This window comes from Populus euphratica, unplaced genomic scaffold, assembly GCF_000495115.2.
Source record: "Populus euphratica unplaced genomic scaffold, PopEup_1.0 scaffold28.1, whole genome shotgun sequence".
NCBI lineage: Eukaryota > Viridiplantae > Streptophyta > Magnoliopsida > Malpighiales > Salicaceae > Populus > Populus euphratica.
In genome coordinates, this window is record NW_011499862.1 from 939976 (window position 1) to 959461 (window position 19486).

Genomic DNA, 19486 nt, shown 5'->3' on the forward strand with positions numbered 1-19486 from the left:
GTTTCAGATCTGCATATGCACGCATCTCTGCAAACAATACTCAACACAGAGCCTAGCCATAGGATGGTGACTAAACATAGTTTGAATGAGACTGGGTAATTTCTATGCTCGCTCATATATATATATATAACCCTTTTCTGTATTTTCTTTCCAAGATCGAGTAACATTCCTTCTATGCAATTATAAGCCACATGAAGGCATCGCTTTTATATAAATTTCTAGTGTATGCATGTATGTATGTAATTTATATATCTTACTTGTCCTGATTATGATTTTAATTTTACCAAGCTCTCCCTCCCTCCCTCTTTCTCTCTCTCTCACACATACATATGCATACACAATAACACATATTTACATCACTATACACAAACTCAAGATAACATTAATAAACTAAATTAGTTAAATCAAATCAAAATAAGTAAAATGCAACTAGCTTTAGGATAATAGTTAGATCTAGTTTGGCAATTAACTAGAAAAAAATCTTATTATAAAGCCATCAAATCAGCTGAAAATCATTAAATTAAATTAAGCTGAAGTAATTATTTTCATTAAAGTAATATTATTTTATTTAAAAAAATATTAGAGTTATATGATTAAATTTGATAGAATAAACTATGTTATTAAAATTTCAATAGGATTAATTATCTGGCTTAGTTTAACTTAAAATATAATTCAAATTAAATTTTAAATAATGAGTTTTTTAAACTAATTCATTAAATGAATCTAGGGTAATAGCTATAAGGTTTAAGTTCACGCACGAATCAAAATCTCACAACAATTTGGAAGCAAAACGATTTATCATCATCGTGGAGGTTCGTTATCAAAATACTTTCCCTATGAGCATTATTAATTATAGCAATTTTGATGACTTTTTAATAAACATCCTCTCTCTCTCTCTCTCTAATTAATCAAATCTCCCTTAATTAATTACATGTCTGAATTTCTAAGCCATATGAGGCACGTCTCACCATCCCATCATCCTTTTGATAAAGACATTTTGTTGGACAAAATTTACCCTTGCTTTTGCAAGAAATATCATCTAATATCATATTTGAAAATGTATTTATAGTTATTTTTTAAAATGTATTTTATTTAAAAATATATTAAAATAATATTTTTTTACATTGAAAATTTGAAAGAAATGCATTTCCCTTAGATGCAAGATTTTTAGTTCCTAGTAAAGGGTATTTTAATTATAGCCAATTTTTGCACATTAATATTGAGTTTATTTTTAATGGATTTATTAAGGTTGATTATTCGCATCTAGACTATTTTATTTCACATAAAATTTATTTTTTGTGAAATTTTTTAGAATTAAACTGAACATGGTAATATGGATTTGAAATACAAACTTAAAATACTTCTTACCATGTTGATTATTCTGAATAATTAAGTACAAAACTTTAATAGCACTCATTAAATTAAATCTATCTAGCTATCCATTCCTTTCATTTGTCACTTTATATAAGTTTGATATAAATCTATTTATTTATGGAACATGGTATTATAATATAAAGAATTAAAATAAAATTCCACGCACATATCTAATTAAGAAATTAAAAAAAAAAGATTACCATGCACGTGAATAAGGAGAATTTTTTGAATCGTTGTTGGGTCCTTTTCGAGAAGGATTTTGATCAGTGCCTCTTGCCCACCCGTGACGGACGAGGCTACTTTAGTGATTTCACTGCTCTTGGCGGCTACTTCTATAGTGGCTTTTCTGTTGTTTTTAATGCATGGAATGGCATTTTCGGAACATAATTACTTTCAGAGAAATATCAACACAAGCAGACAAGATTTCAATCGGAAGCCGTAATGATGTCCAAAAATAAATTAGTTAGGGGGACATGGACACTTTCAAATACCTTAATTGCCCCCGAGATTGATAAGAATTTCAGAAACTAATTTATCTCAGATCATACAATATAAGCAGTTTTTTTTTTTTGTCCCATAGTATACTCGTCCATTGAGGAAGAATAGCAGCTAGAAAAGAATAATATTTCTGTGGATGTGTTTGACTTGATATTGTATATAAGATTTAAATCTCGAAAGCAAGGGCAATGCCTTAATACTCAACAAAACCAGGGGCAAGAGAAATAGTATTTCAAAAAAAATATATTAATATATATTTATAAGATGCCTCCAAAGATGACCTGATCCTTCTTATGTTCTCTCCTAGTGACAAAGGCTGATCACTATCTCTTCTTTTTTACCAGAAATGAAGGAGAATTTCCTGGTTTTTGTCTTCCTCTAAGTTACAAACAAATCCCCAACTTCCATGTTTTTGTTTTTGTTTTGTTTTAAGTGCTAAACAACACATCTTCTACCTAAACAAGGAAGTTGTAAGAGAGAAAGAAAACAAGAAAGTTTGGTGAGCAAAAGAGAAAGAAAGACAAAAAGGGTTAAATCTTCAATAAAAATCCTACTACTTCTTATCGTATTTCTCTCCACTTCAATGTCAAATACCACAGGTGATGGCACTGGCAGCTTCTCTTCTGGGGGTACTGGTGGAGATGAAGTTCACTTAAACTCAAGTGCTGCTGCTGCTGCTGCTAACAGCAATGGCTCCACTATCACTCAACAACCTCCGCTCAAGAGAAAAAGAAATCTTCCAGGAAATCCAGGTATATGTTCACTTCAACCATTTATTATTTCCTTGAAGTAGTTAGAGATGATTAATTTAAAGAAGATAATATGTTTTGTTTTTTGATTTTGAATCTCTTAGTTTTAACTTTGTTCTTGGTTAACTTTTACTGTCTTGTACTATAGCAGTCTTGATGATCTGATGAGTTCTCAGAGCATTGGAGACTTGTTGTTGTTGTTGTACTATATATGAGATTGTTTTTTATAGTTCATAGCTACTTTTTATTTATCTTTTTGGATGATAACAAAAAGGGAAACTGAGTGGCTTATTGCAGATTCAGCTCCTTACAAGAGATCCACACAAAAAAATGGTCTTTTCCCTTTCTTTTTAGGTTTTCTTTATTGGTTTTTTCTTATCTTGGTGGTGGGGAGAGAGGGTTTTTTTTATGGCTATTTGGCTTACAAAAAAATGGAGAATTATTGGGGTGTATAAGTGGTTGATGGGGTTCAATTATTGGCAAGGATCTCAATCATTGCATTGGACTGTTGGTTTGCCTAGCTACCTCCCTTTTCTGTCTTGTTTTTTTTACACTGTTTCAGACAAGGGCAAACATATATTCCTTCATGGAATATCTTTGCTTTCATCACTCTTTCTCTCACTTGGTTTTGTTGCACTCATGTTTCTTGCAGTTAATTTCTCATGTTTATGATTGTCTTATCTGTAATGTCGTCCAAGAATCAAGAATCCAACCAAAAAATACATAGGTTAATCATCGTATGCAGCGTGCCAAGAAACCTGCTAGCTTCCCTTTTTGTGCCTGTTAGTATAGGATTAAACATAGCACTAGTGAAAAACACGATATGAGCAATAATTATGCTTAAGTTAATTCAATTAGTTTGTTGAAAATACTATCCTTCTTCTAATTATTCAGTTTGGTAAAAATATTTTCATCAAGAACTTGGAGTATCCGAAGGAAATTCATGTAAAATTGGCCTTACAGTTTTTTTTTTTTTTTTACAAAACATGAAATATGCGGCAGATCCCAGTGCTGAAGTTATTGCTCTATCACCAAACACTCTTATGGCTACAAATCGATTTGTATGTGAGATTTGCAACAAGGGGTTCCAAAGGGACCAGAATCTTCAATTGCATCGGCGAGGCCATAATCTACCATGGAAGCTAAAGCAAAGAACAACTGCTGAAATCCGAAAAAGGGTTTTTGTTTGTCCAGAACCTTCATGTGTCCATCACAATCCGGCTCGAGCATTAGGTGATCTTACAGGGATTAAGAAGCATTTTTGTCGAAAACATGGAGAAAAGAAGTGGAAATGCGATAAATGCTCAAAGAAATATGCAGTGCAGTCGGATTGGAAAGCTCATGTAAAGACTTGTGGCACCAAGGAATACAAATGTGATTGTGGCACCATATTCTCCAGGTTTATAAACTTTGCATTGATCACTAATTCCCTACTTAATCTTACTTAATTCCCAAAAAAACGAATTAGTCAGAGACTCATACACCAGTACTTACCTGTGCACGAATAATTAAGGATTACAACATTGGTTAATTAATGGTCTCTTGGTTTAGCACATTGATTGGTCATCATGTGGGTCCACATTGTTTTATATATGAATTTAGTTGCTTGTTGAATAATGAGAGATCTATGGCTTGAAAACACTCCTAGCTTTGCTTGAAGTCTTTGTTTGACTATATGCAATTATGAAATCATTATTTCACCCTAAAGTCTTGATCATACCTTAAATTAAACTCTCGTTCGGCTTAATTATTTATCATAAATGTAGTTGCCATGATCGTATTAATATATTTAAAAGACTAATTCAATATTTGCATGACCATAGAGTCTCTCTCGCACAACAATTTCATATGTAAAAATACTTGGTTTCTTTTTTATTACTGATAGCGAAGCTTGACTTAATAGGGTCTGGTTGTTTTACCATGCAGGAGGGATAGTTTCATTACTCATAGGGCTTTCTGCGATGCCCTAGCTGAAGAAAATACCAAAGCAAATCAAGGACTAATCCCCAACATGGAACCAAACTTACAAGGCCAAGTCTCCAACCTCATATCCTCCGGGGCCATCAACAATAATTCAAACCAATCCACCATGATGTCTAGTTTTAACCATCTAGACACTAAGAACCCACTGTCATTACCTCAAGAACTCATGCCGACACCACCTAAACCCTCATCAGGAAGCGTGTTTTCAAATGGAACCGCAGGCCTTTTTGGTGGTTCAAGAAGCATGTCTCCATCCCTTCAGTTGAATGCAAATTCATCAACAATCTTTGAAGGAAACGGCCTTCATAATTTATCTGGCTCGGCATCAATGTCAGCGACAGCATTGTTGCAAAAAGCAGCTCAGATGGGTGCGACTGCAAGTAGTAATGATGTGAGCTCTCCCATGATGCAAAAGAGCTTTGTCACAAGCATGGCACCCCCAACTTTTGGTACAATGCATGCCCAAAATGACCAATCTCATGTGATAGGTGGTGATGATGGATATGCTAACCAGTTTTTCAGTGCGAATGGTGGGGTTGAGAACTCAGTATTGAATGACATGGGGATTTTCAGTGCAGTTTTAGATCAAAACAATTCATTATTTAAGACTATGGAGCATGCTAGAAGCAACAATGAGAATGCTTTTCAAGGTGCAAATTCAAATCCTGGTTTAAGTAGTCCAACAAGTGGAGCCAATCCAAGTGGTTTATCAAGATTTAGCGGGGATGTAATGACAGTTGATTTCTTGGGGTTAGGAGGATCTAGACAAAGGAATCTGCATGAACAACATAATCATCAAGAAATGGAGTTTACTAGAGGAATTAGTCAGCCAAGAATGCAAGGGCTGAACCACTTTGAGCAAGCAGCAGCAGCAGCAGCACTAAAGAAAACCATGTGGGATGTTTGAAAAAGAATATACAAAATTTCTTTTTCTCCTACAGGCTACATCTAGCTACTACTTGTAATGATTTCTATCTTCACTTCTTTAATTAGCTCTCTCTCTCTCTCTCTCTCATCAAGTTACTGGTACAATCAAGGGAAGAACCTCAAGTGTTTCGCTAAAGAGCAGGCAAGGTGTTGAGGATTTTTGGCCCAACATTAGCAACTTTGATATGAGTAGAAGATCAAATAGATTTTCTTTCCAAAACTCTTCTTTATCCTGTGAATTCTGTAAGTTACGGAAACTAATGCCTGGCCTAATTATTATATTTATACTCTAAACATTATTATATTAACAAGGTATAGTAGGTAGGTGCTCCTAACAAAAATAGATATGAATTGGTCTCATCATGGACGTCTAGCTAGAAGAATTAGAAAATTTTTGCTCGGGTCTGAAAATTGAGCTGTAGACACCCACTAATTGGCCTCTGAAATCCCCAGTTACCTGTTCATCACACTTTCATATACACATTCTTTTTTGGATTTAGAAATCACAGCGTCAAAAGAGTAGAATTTGTTAATTTTTAGCCATTAGATTTGAAACTCAAGCTGTTAGCAAGAAAAAAAAATGAAATCCAATGGCTAAAAAACTATAGATGCGTATATAAAAAGGTAGTGACTTTAGTCAAATCCTCGAAGTTAAGGCATCCAATCCAATTGGATAGTTGAATAGGTCAGCAGAACTAGAGCGTGAGCCCAGATCAACTTTTAGACCATCAAATATTCAAATTAAGGGAGCCCACAAAGGGTTTCAGCTTTTTTCCATGACCAGAATAGGTATACTTTATGCATGGACCAGTGCGCCACCACAGGTCCATACTCCATAGCATTTTCCACACATTAGAGGCTGGACCGGGAAATTTGTATGGCTCTGGAGTATTTCCTTGTAAGCATGCAAAATGGAAACCACCAAAAATTTGATGGCTTCATCACTGTCAACGGGCAAGTCCTCCTCCCTCTCCCACTCTCTCCAAGCCTCAACTTGCACCACTCCCAATCAAACAATACCTGGTACGTCCAAAAAGGTGATGGGAACAACCTTAAAAGTTAATGAGAGGTGCTCCACAGCTGGAAAAGCATAGACAATGGCATTGGAGCGTTACTTTCTAGCATGCAAAAATATCTCCATCCTCAAGATTTACATGACTCGAACATCTGGGGATAGGAAAGAGGGTGTTTTCGAGGGGTGCCTAGGCCTCCAGACAATTTGCGCCTTCGGCATTGACATCTCAGAGGCCGCTACTAGTTGGTGTTGGTTCAGCTTCTCTGGTAGCAGATGGTGCAAATTTTGGTGGGATTACAAGTTTTCTTCTCGGGTCATCATTGCCGCAAAGTGGTCGAATTGTTTAGCTTGATTTGCTTTATCAGTTGGAGGGTATAACCGATGGATCGACAAAAATGAAGGATTTGGTTGGGAGGTTCTGTTATATGAATTCGTCACTGAAGCTTTTTTGTTTAACATGATTTCTCGCTTACCTATAAGATTGATGTGTTCTTCTAATACTATGAATGATTTTTTTTTAATGTAATTCATATACCCAGAAACTTAGGTTGGAGATCAAAGGCTACTTTATCGAGCAGCTGAGAAAACGAGAATATGTGAGAGATCATTTAATCCACCTCCACTGATTAGTGGGAAATCTGGTGATTGTCAGCGCAAGAATGTGAATGAACCAGTTGTTGCATTTGGGCCCCCAGGTTCATGAGGTGAAGTCAATGTTCGTGTCCTTGTTTCACCGGTTCCTCTGGGCTCTTTCAACCTATAGATAAGTGATGCTAATATCCAAGCTTTAAAAATTAGAGGTCGCATATTATGCTTTCTAGCAAGCAATAACCTCAATCAGTGTGCAAGGAAGATTCGTCTCTGATTGTGTAGGATTGAAGCATTTGGAGGGCCTAAGGAGGTGGGAGAAACTTTTGTTCGGACAATCATAGGACCACACCCAGACATGAAAGGAACTTTGACAGAATCAAGCTTACGAGAGGATTCTATGAAGGCAGGTTAATTACTACAGGCTGGAATTCAGAGTTGAGAGCCCCACATTTTGGGGGCATAAAGTAGCAGTTCGTTGTGCTCGTGATGGTATACACCCTAAATGCACAAACACCAGAATCAGCATGGCCAATTGTGAAAACAGACTCCTATAGGATCGCAGATTCATTTCAAGGCGGCTAGTCCTGGAGCATTATCAAACGTATTAACAAAGGAACATGAGGTCATACTTTGTGCGATTGGCTTCAAAAGCACACAGGCTATTCTACATTACTGTTGCAACAAGTTAAAGCTTTTGTTTATACTGAATTCATCTGCTGGTTCGGTAAAGAAAAGGCGGAAAACGCTAAGACCAGAGGAGCTTGAATTTCAAGATCATTTATTGAAAAGAGTGAACAGTTTGCAATTCAACAATAGTCAAACAGAAATGACAAAACTAGTTAGCTTTCACTCAAACTTTGCATATTACAACTGCCATGATATGTCAAACACTGAGTCACCAATCATAATGACTAAGATTACATACAAATACATTTATGCATTTAAATTCCCTTCAACATGTCAGCCACCTAGACAAAATAATTTTTCTATATCTAAATTACAATTAATATACACCAATTTAAGAACAACTTATCTGTCTTGGCTTGGCACCTTTCTCCAAGTTCTCAGCAACTGCTGCAGTTAAATTGCGATCCTCGAATCCAATTTCAGCACCAAGTCTGCAAAAAAACTTGTATGATTCTTAATGTTCCCAGTAAAGAGAAAAGGATGGGAGAAGGCAGCCATTCTATAAATGTCCAAGAAACTCCAGAAAAAATACAGCAAGAATCATGCAAGATTGGCTACGAAATAGGTGAGGAATATTAGGGAAAATTTGAGCACACTCCACTGTCTTGTCTCAAACCTTGCTCCAAATGTCAACCCACAAATGGTAATTTCACTTTCATTTGTCTTCAGAAAGATATGAAATTTCAAAACACTGAAAATAAGTAAGCAATATAAAAATTTAAGCTGTTTTGCTTACTTAGGATCGAGCACCAATTTCTGGACTTCTTTAATGGCTGAGCTAGCAGCATAGAGTGACATCTTACCCACCTGTATGAAAACCCAATAGAAGATTAAGAAATTCACTGACAGGAGAACAAAAGAATCGGTGGCTGGATTACAAAAGAACAAGAAAAAAAATAGCAAAAGAATTTCAAGGAAAAAGAAGCATTGAATGTTTTTGAAGAAAGTTTCCAGAGCCTGACCTCCAAAACTTGAAGTTTTGCTTCATGGTCATTTGGAAGACAGCGAATTTCTTCTGCCAATCTAGCAGACACCCCCAGACTTTCAGGAGATAGGAAATCAAGGCCCAACTGAACATTAGACTGCAAATTTACAAGAAGAAAAAAATAAACAATTATAATGCATAATTTTACTTAATTCAAGCACGTAATTTTCAAACCACTAAATATAAAAATCTTTGGTTCAGGAAACTCTTAGTTTTATAAAATTTTGAAAATCAGCAACACTTGACTTTAAAAATTGGGGAAGAAAGAAAGGAAGAAAACCAACTGTACTACTGGCTGTTGGTGGGTGTTGTTTTTTATAGCATGTGCCTTCCCACAAAACTACTTTTTATCACATTGTTCGATGATAAAAATATCCCTAACTTGAAGAGGGCCTAAAACATTCGTTTGTAGAGGAAAGCAGCAGCCCTATCGCAACAACATTAGTTGGAACCCACAATTAAAATCATCTCCTCAAGGATGAACTTTTTTTTCCTTTTTGAGTTTCAATGGATGAGGATGAATTAATTGCAACTTTGGACTTTGGAAACTGGACCAATACTGATTCCAAGAAAAAAAGTGTTAATGGAACTTGATCTCATTAGGGAAAAATCATAGACCATACATTCACACTATCAGTTAACATCCCAATCATTTGAAAATCAAATTAAAAGAAAAAAAAACATGTTTTCATCATTGTAGTCTAAATGTTTTAACATTGTCTTTAAATTAGAAGTTCTGGAGACATGTATTTATCCAACTTCGAAATCTAATTAATCACAAAAAGCTTACCTGAAGATTCCTCGCTTGGAAAGGGCATCCAGCTGGGACGAATACAGCTTGCCCCAAATGTTGTTCAAATGACCATGGTTCAACTCCTGAGGAGAAAAATAATTTTCATCTTAAAAATGCATATAAAGAAAGCAAAATAAAAGGAAATATACAAATTAAGTGCACTCCCCACCATGGCAGTATTCCTGGTGTCTCTTGGGATATGCAAAAGGGGACAAGATCAATTACAGTCAGAGAGAACTAATTAATGGCCGATAAGACTTTTCAACAGTGCAATTCATGGTATTCACCCATTCACAGCATATGAACACACATGCAAATCAAGGAGGAAAGTCAGATGCACCACTACATTAACAAAAAGTAGAAAGGTCTATGAAGACAAAAAAAAAATGGTTAGAAGCTCAGATGCCTCACTATGTTAACAGAAAAACCATAAACAAGCAGGAAGATCAAAGAACTAACTCCTAAATCTGTTCTATTTTAAAAACTACAGAAATGCTAAAGTTACTCACCAAACTCTTCCTTCAACTGTCTCTTATGAAACGCATTTAGGAAAACTTTTCCGTCATAAAGGGGATTTGTGACCTGAGATCCCAGTAATAAGATCATCAGCATGCAAGTTATAGAAGCCATTTGGCTTAACTAAAATATAAGGTAGATTTCCAAAGCTCAGTAGGTGAACCTACAAAATCATTCACTATGTTGTCAGGCTTCCAAAGGTCCTTATAGCATGTTCTCAAATAATCAGTTAACTTTGGAATATCCTGCCGACGAAAGACATCCCAACTAACTCCTGGACAAATCTCTACAGGGATATCTTCACTATCTTTCTTAAACTGCTGATCCTCCATTCCCTCAACCCCTTCCACTCTGGTGGTTTCCATTCTTTCAACCTCTTGAACACCTGTGGTTCTTTCAGTCCCATGATCTTCAATACTAGTGGTATTAGCAGCCTCTTGATCCTCCATTTTCTCATCCTTATCTGTAGCTGTGCTCACTTCATCTTGTATATCATGCCCATCGAGTGATATATCAGGCAACCTTCCCTCATCCAGGCTTTTTTCTGGGTCAATTGAGCTACTCTCCTGGCTTCCTTTTGTCTTTGCTTCGCATGTATGCACCAATAGATACACCTGCATGTGCCTCAGCAATGTCAATCCATATTAATTCCTGTCACCTTGGACAAGTGAAATTGCAGAGAATATAACAAACAACCACTAAATTATCCATGTGGGCTCTCTATACAAGGCATGGCCACAGCAGCACTTAGGCACTGGAAGCCAGCTGAATTTGTAAAATAATTGCTTAGAAAACATGTTAGAAATACAAATAATTTATTTGTGAGAACCATATATATTGAATTGAGGATATCAATGAGATTACGAAGATATCTGTTCTAAAGACACGTCACGTACAATACTTTAATTCAAAGCTTGAATACCATAAATGCTATATTACAAAAGAGGAGCCAGATTTTAAATCTCCAATATGAATTTCAAGAAGGAACAGCAGTACCATGCAAGTTGAAAGTGTTACAATCCCTATGTAATCACAAATAAAACTTACCATGTCACGCGTTTTGAAATGAAGATTGATTACAGAATCACCCACACCGAGCTCCTCATGGCTCCCATAAGATATACAAATTTTGGGTCCTACATCATTCTGCAAAGAGTAATGAGGCAACTTTGCAGCAACATTTAGAACACCCACCCTTGAGTGGATAAATTCAAGGAAAGGCAGTTTACTGATAGATTCAGATCTCTGGTATAATAAGAACTCTTCCAAAGCACTGGGGGAAGGCCAATCCTTCAACTTCAACATCTCTGGTGAACCATTTTCCCTGATTCGTCCCTCTGAGTATCCTTGGATAAACTGATCAAGATCAATGTCAACCTGCCACACAGAAAACCACTTGTCAAGACAATCAAAGAGATTAACACAACATCAAATTATTTACTGACGTTAAGAAGAAAGAAGAGCCATACACCTGATATAAGCAAAAGTTAAGGAAAACACACCTCAGACCAGTGTAAACAATCTATGGCCTTCACCGTTCTGTTTTCACCTTTCTTTTTCTCATCTGATGTTTCCCGGATCCCCTTCCATATGGCCATTGGATCCCAGCTTGATATGGATGAGCTGTCAAATACCTGCTTCACAATAACAGGTTCACCCCTAACCCAGTGTTTTCTAAACTTGTTTATCCCATCAGCTTTTATATCTTCAGATAAGGGGCAATATAAGAAATTATCATCACTGTCCTCTCTGTGAGCATACTGGCGGAGTGTGGAATCATTCAACCCGGATTTCTGTGGGGTGCTAGCATCATAAACCTTACAGCCACTGACCATTTCCTCCACATTTTTCACAAGTTTTGCTGCCCAATTCATCTTGAAAATACGGCTTAGGTTCAATGATGAGTAATTACAACCACCGTGCTCCTTCGGAGGGCATGGAATACTGCCATCATTGTTTGCGTTCCAGCCTTGGTACTTATCTGATAACTTTAGTCTTACTCGTGGTTCTCTCACTGGTTCTAATGGAGTCTCATTGTCTTGACTTCTCCCATCAATCTGATTTTCATCCACTTCATTTTCAACACCATGTTTAGATGCTCCTCGAAGATCTTGACAGCAATGAAGGCACAGATCATAAGAGCAATTTGCACAATGCCGATGATAATCAATAATGGGTATCCTACATATATTGCTGCAAAAGGACAAATAAACTACAATGAACAACAATTCTTGAAATGAAGAAACGTGTGTTGTGGCTCATCAAATTGCAAGACTTGTTTTTAAAACAAATAAAGACCAAGGTCCCGACTTCATTTCATATACAAAGTAAAAGAAGAAAATGACAGAAACTGGTAAAGCAGAGCATGAGTTTTCTAATATACCAGCACATCTGCTCATCTGCATTCAATTTGGCCCGGACAAGATCTATATCAGTTCCTGGATAATTAATATCCCAGTTAGTCACAGAACAGGGAGAAGGTCATGTACAGAAAGTTTAAATTCCGGATGCCACTAAATCATCAAAAGCTTCTTACCACGCAGCCTTTGCTCAAGCTCTACTTCTAAGCATTGTTCATGATGGATCTGCTTAACTATAGGAAGCACTGAAGATAATAGGCAGTGGAGATATTGCAACTTGTCAAGAACAGGTATTTCCCGTATTCTTACCTAAAACATAGGGGAGGAAATCATCATTGAATAAGGCAATCCCAACACAATTTGTTCACGAAACATAAGAAAAATAACAGAGTAACAAAAACAAGGTCCCTTCAATCCATGAATGAAATACCTTTACCATATTATCTCCTCGTAAGCAACCCCTGCAATTGCAGATCCCGCGACATGCAGGACAAACCTTCTCAATTTCTTCTAATGGAATGTCTGAGTACCTAGAAGTAAAGAATACATCATTGACTAAGCTTATAAGTTGGAAATATAACTAAATTTTCCCCCACAGAGCTCAACCCTCACCATTCTGAGATACAGCTATCACAAAAACCTCTCTTGTCACATTTGAGACACCAAGTAACACTATTTCTGTCATTCCTCCGGCACTGATGACAAGTTTGCCCACCAATGTCTTCAGAAGCATCTGTGCTTGCATCTGAGTATTCCTGAAAACAAGGTTTTCTTTTCAATAACTACATATTGAAGCAGAAGAGAAAGCAACCATACAAAATATAACTGAACAATATAGTAATAGCAACAACACTTAAAACACGTAGTCAAGTACTTTGACAATTTCACTCACTGTCATAGCACTGGCGTCAAAACTCCTTTGTGATCTACTCCTGGATGATTCCATTGTTGAACGAGTTGTCGTCTTATATGACCTCCAATTCTCTTCAAACTCGACATCTCTTTGGGAATCATTGTTTAGTTTTAGAGAATTCTGACCACGCAAGCTCCTTATAAGTGTTTCTGGAGAATAGCGGGACTGACTTTTACGTACTTTCTCCTTGTACCTCTTAGATGAGACTGAAAGTGGCTGATCCTCCTCAACTTTCATGTTCCTGAGTGGCATGTCAAAATCATCGCTCTTACTCTCCAAGTAAAAATCGCTTTCACCTATTGATTTCCTTTTGGCTTTCTTCAGACTGGCTCTTAACGCAGAATTTGCTGCCCTCTTCTTTGCCTGGATATAATGCTTCTCACAAACAGTTTTATCTGGCATAGACATGGCAGTACATCTCCACTGCTTCCCATCTGACCTCTTGCAGCGCAAGTCATCAGGAATCCCACCACCATTTTCCTCACCATTCGCTGAGGATGATCTTAGGTGATCCATTATAGCTGTGTCACAGAGAAATTCAACAGGAACAAGACACTCAACTCACCAGCATATGCTCATAACACCAATCTGGAATTGGACATTACAAACCAAAAGATCCACAAAAAGTCAACAACATATCACCATAAAGTCATTGAAAATACACAGGTTGTGATGCTCCAGTACATGACATTCATATGCAATCCAAACGTGGAAACCCTAGCACGGCAGAACAGAGTATTACACTGGATGCACTAAAAATTATAATTTTTTCCCATAAAAGATGTGCCAAAAAAACTACAATGCTCAGTATCAAAATTTAACTTAAGTAATCAAATAAATTGCAAGACGCAGAAAAAATAGTCAATAAATCGACATCCCATGAGCGAAACTTTCAATCCAAACACAAACAACACATTGAAGAAACACAGCAACAATAATAACATAAACGCTTACAAGTGAGAAATTGTTAACAGGAAGAGAAAGTAAAATTCAATAGAAGAATCAGAAACCACAATTAAGTCAAGAATGGAAAACATAATACACTATTATTAAAAAATAAAACAAAAACAATTCAAGAATTGGGTAGTTCTTAGAGAAAAAACAAGCCAGGAAATCACACATTGCAAGCAAACCCGGATCAGCAAAAACGATCAGGAACCCATGTCAAGAGAAGAAGAAAAAAGCAAGTGAGGGGGAGAGGAAAAGGTACCTGAGGGAGACTAGGGTTTTTGGTGGGGAAATAATAATGTATTGAAAGAAAGGAAAAGCAAGTTAGAAGTCGTAGAAGTACTGGTCCTGGTCTTCATGTTTTTTTTTTATTATTTTAGGAATTATAGTAAAAGGCTAAGGAAGAGTTAGTATAGCAGATTTTAATGGACGGCCTGTGTTGCTCTGTTTTTAATAGTTTTGCTTTCACAGTCCAGACCAGACACAACAGTCCCACTGTTTTGCCTTGCTGGTTTTTTTTTTTTTTTCTTCCCTCTCTTTCTGGTTCTGTTTTTAAGGTTCAGACAACTGTGTTTGTGTAGTTTACCAGAACTGGAACTCAAACCGGTTAAGCGTTACCTCTGATATTGACTTTTTTTAAGACTTTTTTTAATTACATTTTTTTAATAAATAAATAGATTTTTTATAATATAATTACTGTTGATTTTTTTTCCTGTTCGCCCATGATTTTGGTGTGGAAAAAAAATAGAGGTGGTAATTTACGACGAAAATAAATAGAGATAGGAATGATAGTGTGAATCATAGTTCACATTGTGGATTAATGATAGTTATTTAGTCAACTCTTAGATTATTAAGTTTGTTTAAATTAATTAATTGTATTAAAATAATATTATTTTATTATTTTTAAAAAAAATTCTTACATTGACTCAATATGATGTGAATCAATTTAACTTAATCATTAAAAATTTAATAAAACTAAATTTTACAAATTCAATATTTAAAAAAAAAAACAAAACTCAAAGTTAGATTTTGAAACTAAATTATACTTCACTTGATATTTTATAATATGAATTGGAGTTAAATCAATTGGTATAAAAACCCTAACGTCCGTTTCAACATGATTATTTATTTATTTTATTTTTTTTGCTGAATGTTGTTATAGGATAAATCCCATTTGTTTTTTATTTTCATTTTTTCACTTGATATAAAAAAATATTATTAAACAATTTGTTTGGAAGAAATACACATCACATGAAACATTCAGATGGTGGTAGTTTTTGTATTTTAGGTGAAATTCATTTTAATTAATTTCTTACAAAAACAAATTGCAAAAAAAAAAGTTTTATAATGGACTGCAGCGATATTATTAATAAGAAGTAAATAATTTATATATTGATTATTTTCGGATTAATGTGGTTGTTACTTCTTATTTTTGGTAAATATAAGACGTCACAACTCAAAATCGAATCCTAATTTATAAGTTTCATAAATAAATTCAATAAAATGTCGCAAATTATATGGTCCTTGGTCGGTAATCGGATCGGACCGCCTCCATGCTTAGGCCTGTATTCTTGTTGTCTCCAGTACGGGCTAAATGCCCATGATGTCCAGCCTTAGAATATGAATATGGGCCTTATACCCATTTATCTCGCATAATTCTGTAAATTTGCTCACCCTCTTTTTACAGGGTAAGCAAATTTACAGAATTATTCCAAATGTGTGTATAAAAATCAATTTGAAAATAATTAAATTGATTTATTATTTTATATAATTGAATAAATCCAATTATATTAAATTAAAAAAATTAATTCAATTTCATTTTAATATTTTATAAACTAAAAATATAACCACAGCAGAAAAATAAACTGAATTAAATTAAAAAAGAAATTTCTTATAAATTAAAGATTTATCAAATCAAAGTTTGTTAAAAATAACCTGTATGATAATTCAAGTTAAACTCGTTTAATTTTAAAAAATGTAAAATTAAGTTGATTGATTTAGTTTTTTTATTCAGTTTAATTTAGTTTAATTTTTTAAAAACAAAAATGAATTGGCTCGATTTTTTTATCTAAAATTAATTAAAATACTGCACAGGTTCAAAATCTTAGTATATTACACATAATTTAAAAATTAGTTTTATTTCTTCTATTATTGTCTGTCATCCTAGAATTTTCATTGGATTTATAATTTTTCAAGGAAATTCTGAAATTCTATCATGCGAGTTTTATTTTTTCTCCCAACAATTTTTTTTTTTTGATCATGTTCAGAGGAGAAAGTCCATCGTGCTATATATGTTAACACACGTCTCTTTAGGAGACCTAAGATGACTTAAATCCCACATGATTTTTTTAATTCAAATATATTAAATATTTATCTTGTTTAAAATTATCAAGAAGTTGAAATATTTGTAACTACTTGAAAGTTTCAAGTTGAAATATTCGACTAATAACTTAAAAAGTTACACCCGCTTTCTCGGTGGAACAAAAATGATTAAGATTCCTAAATTAATATGGGCCGCATGTCTATATATATCACTATCACACTATCATTATCCATCAAATCACTAACTTATTATATATATATATATATATATATAGGCAATTATATAGTTTTTTATATGTATATATATATATATAAAGGCTAAAAACTATATCATTGCCTCTCTTCATTATTAAGGGAAATTAGTTTTTTAGGTTTTGAACATAGAGCAACAACAAGGTTCTGCACAACAACAAAGAAAAGGCCACCATTATGAGTTCAGATACGCTTTCTTAATTCACTATTTTTATTGTATTTATTGAATGTGAAAAGCATATTGTTAAAGATTATGAATTACATATTAAATTAAATTGATTTTTTCATCTGATATCAAAGTTTGATTTAAACTTCCATGTTCTGTCAATATTCGAATTATAACTTGATAAAAAACATTTATAAAATAAATATTATTGATAATTTTTCTCCTTGAAAAAAATAATTTGAACCGATGAATTCAATGATTTTTCTTTGATTTCTTTTTTGTCTCACGAGTTGTGAGTTAATTTTTATCTATCATGAAAATAATTATATTTGTTGCACTTTCATGAATATTACATGTGGCATATTTTATTATGAATATTATTTTAAGTAATGAATAATAGCCATAATAAAGACACGAACATCGTTATGTATTAAGAATAGCCACAGCATCTTATGACATTTAGATGTTTTGAAAGTATTTAGAAAATTAAACAGGTTAATTAGTTGGTAATAGACAAATCTTGTTATTAATGTAACCTATGAACCCACATGAAGGTTTAGACTTTGCAATTAAATATGATATTGGTTAATTCATATTACAATATCGATTCAAAACATGGGTTATATTTTTTGGCTATTGTAGTTGTTTTAATACTTATATGAATATTAATTTTTATATTTTTATTTTAAATAATAAAATTTCTTTGAAGTGAAAAGATGAAATCCTCTTAGTGTTAGAGTGTACGGATTTAGACTATACACTCTATATAGATAAGTTACTTGTGCCAATGAAATCAAGTTTCATTATACATAAAATAATCTACAAACAGTAGAAGCAATCATATTGTCTAGGTTTAATACTCATAAAATCACGGCTCGAATTTAAAGTGTGATAAGTTAAAAGACTATATAAAAACTATTGAAGAGCTATTTATTAGTTGTAATAAGGTATTAACCAATACCTTGATAAATAAGTTGTTTGTGATGAAATATCTAAAATCAAGAAGTGTATGTAAACACGAAATGAAAATAAAGGACATTATAGCTTAAGTATCTAAAAATTGATATTTCTCATTTCTTGTTTATCTAATACTCAACTATCTCATAATAGAATATGGATTATTTAATATATTTTACAACATATATAAGGGAAAATGATCCATTAATGAATTTTTAACTATTTGTGTACAAGAAAATAAAAGATTGAAGCATGAAAATCAAGTCAATGCCAATTTTATTACTCACAAAGTCAAAATAAGGCAAGAGATTAAGGATAAAAATGCTAACAATTTGCGATGGAGAAAGAAGAAAAAAGTTTCATTTAAGAGACCTAATAATACAATTACATGCTTTTTCTGCAACCAAAAAGAGCATGTAAAGGATGATTTATGAAAAATACAAATGTTTGGTTTGCAAAAAAAATATAATATAAATGTCATTACATGTTATGAATCTAACGTCATAAACTATTGACAAAAAACTTGATGGATTGATTTAAGTACTATATTTTATTTGTTGATAATATGCAAGACTCTTCAAGTATGAGAAAGCTGACTAAGAGTGAATAATGCATCTATTTAGGAATGTAATGCATTCACCCATCAAAGTTATTGAAATTTTTAGATTTATCCTAGAAAATGAATTTATTTTAGACATTGTAAACACTTTTTATATTCTTTTATTTTATAGAAATTTGATTTTAATTTTTTGATCGGTACATTTTGGATATTTATTTAATTCATTGGTTTAAGACTTTTTATTTTTAAAAATTCAATTATCATCGGATTTGAAAATTTACTTAATGGTCTATACAAATTAAAACTCGATCAATCCATGAGCAAATTCTCTTGACCATGCATAAAGATGTTTGTTCTAAGCGTATCATTGTTTATGAGCCCTCATCTACTTTGTGTCATAAGATATTGAGTTATATCTCCATTGATGGGATTAGAGGACTAGTTAGTGATGAAGTTCTTAAGACTCGTGATTTTTTTTTGTACTTATATGGATTGCATTAAGAGAGAATAAATTAATAAAACCAATAAAGGTGCAAAGAGAAGTAATGAAGTACTTGGAATCATATATACTGATATATATTGTTTATTTAATGTCTCTTATTTAAATGATTAAAGATATTTTATCTTACTCATTAATGACTATACACATTATATGTAACTTTACATTTCACTTAATAAAAGTAAAGCACTTGATGTGTTCAATGTATATTAAGAATGAAATAAAAAGGCAATAAAAAAAGATCTTTGAGATTTACTAGGGTAGTGAATATTATAGGAGGTACACGAAGTTGGGGTAGAGAACAGGTTCATTTACAAATTTTATTAAGAAACACTATATCATTGCATAATATACTATGTTTGGATCACCTCACCAAAATTATATTATTGAAC

At 33.7% G+C, this 19486-nt stretch overlaps 3 protein-coding genes across 7 annotated transcripts; 2 read left to right on the top strand and 1 right to left on the bottom strand.

Moving 5' to 3' along the window:
- The first annotated feature begins 2152 nt into the window (after positions 1-2152).
- LOC105125064 (zinc finger protein NUTCRACKER-like) lies at positions 2153-5783 on the top strand. The gene is made up of 3 exons (XM_011025354.1): positions 2153-2624; positions 3624-4020; positions 4548-5783. The coding sequence occupies exons 1-3, from the start codon at positions 2456-2458 to the stop codon at positions 5509-5511; spliced, it is 1530 nt and encodes a 509-aa protein (XP_011023656.1). The 5' UTR covers positions 2153-2455; the 3' UTR covers positions 5512-5783.
- An 845-nt stretch (positions 5784-6628) lies between these two features.
- On the top strand, positions 6629-7249 carry LOC105125247 (uncharacterized). The gene is made up of 3 exons (XM_011025612.1): positions 6629-6812; positions 6912-6961; positions 7094-7249. The coding sequence occupies exons 1-3, from the start codon at positions 6629-6631 to the stop codon at positions 7247-7249; spliced, it is 390 nt and encodes a 129-aa protein (XP_011023914.1).
- A 644-nt stretch (positions 7250-7893) lies between these two features.
- On the bottom strand, positions 7894-14901 carry LOC105125065 (lysine-specific demethylase JMJ25-like). 5 transcript variants are annotated; one of them, XM_011025356.1, is made up of 14 exons: positions 14602-14901; positions 13353-13979; positions 13091-13233; positions 12915-13008; positions 12655-12787; positions 12502-12556; positions 11621-12311; positions 11166-11495; positions 10286-10732; positions 10112-10184; positions 9600-9685; positions 8787-8906; positions 8561-8631; positions 7894-8255 (listed from the first exon to the last, which is right to left on the bottom strand). In XM_011025356.1, exons 2-14 carry the CDS (start codon positions 13905-13907, stop codon positions 8156-8158), a joined length of 2898 nt encoding a protein of 965 aa, XP_011023658.1. In that variant the 5' UTR covers positions 13908-13979; positions 14602-14901; the 3' UTR covers positions 7894-8155. The 5 variants fall into 5 exon arrangements, with proteins under 5 accessions (XP_011023658.1, XP_011023657.1, XP_011023659.1 ...); XM_011025355.1 differs by having other exon boundaries at positions 12909-13008; XM_011025357.1 differs by having other exon boundaries at positions 12909-13008; positions 13371-13979; positions 14602-14900.
- Positions 14902-19486: the final 4585 nt, after the last annotated feature.

Excerpts from the sequence above, each read along its gene's own strand:
- LOC105125064 (XM_011025354.1), top strand. The coding sequence starts at position 2,456 with ATGTCAAATACCACAGGTGATGGCACTGGCAGCTTCTCTTCTGGGGGT. Across the intron at positions 2,625-3,623 it reads AAATCTTCCAGGAAATCCAG|ATCCCAGTGCTGAAGTTATT; the intron begins GTATATGTTCAC and ends AATATGCGGCAG. Across the intron at positions 4,021-4,547 it reads TGTGGCACCATATTCTCCAG|GAGGGATAGTTTCATTACTC; the intron begins GTTTATAAACTT and ends TTTACCATGCAG.
- LOC105125247 (XM_011025612.1), top strand. The coding sequence starts at position 6,629 with ATGGCATTGGAGCGTTACTTTCTAGCATGCAAAAATATCTCCATCCTC. Across the intron at positions 6,813-6,911 it reads GTGTTGGTTCAGCTTCTCTG|TTGGAGGGTATAACCGATGG; the intron begins GTAGCAGATGGT and ends TTGCTTTATCAG. Across the intron at positions 6,962-7,093 it reads ATGAAGGATTTGGTTGGGAG|GTTGGAGATCAAAGGCTACT; the intron begins GTTCTGTTATAT and ends CCAGAAACTTAG.
- LOC105125065 (XM_011025355.1), bottom strand. The coding sequence starts at position 13,907 with ATGGATCACCTAAGATCATCCTCAGCGAATGGTGAGGAAAATGGTGGT. Across the intron at positions 13,009-13,090 it reads GATAGCTGTATCTCAGAATG|GTACTCAGACATTCCATTAG; the intron begins GTGAGGGTTGAG and ends CTTTACTTCTAG. Across the intron at positions 8,907-9,599 it reads TCCAAGCGAGGAATCTTCAG|TCTAATGTTCAGTTGGGCCT; the intron begins GTAAGCTTTTTG and ends GTAAATTTGCAG.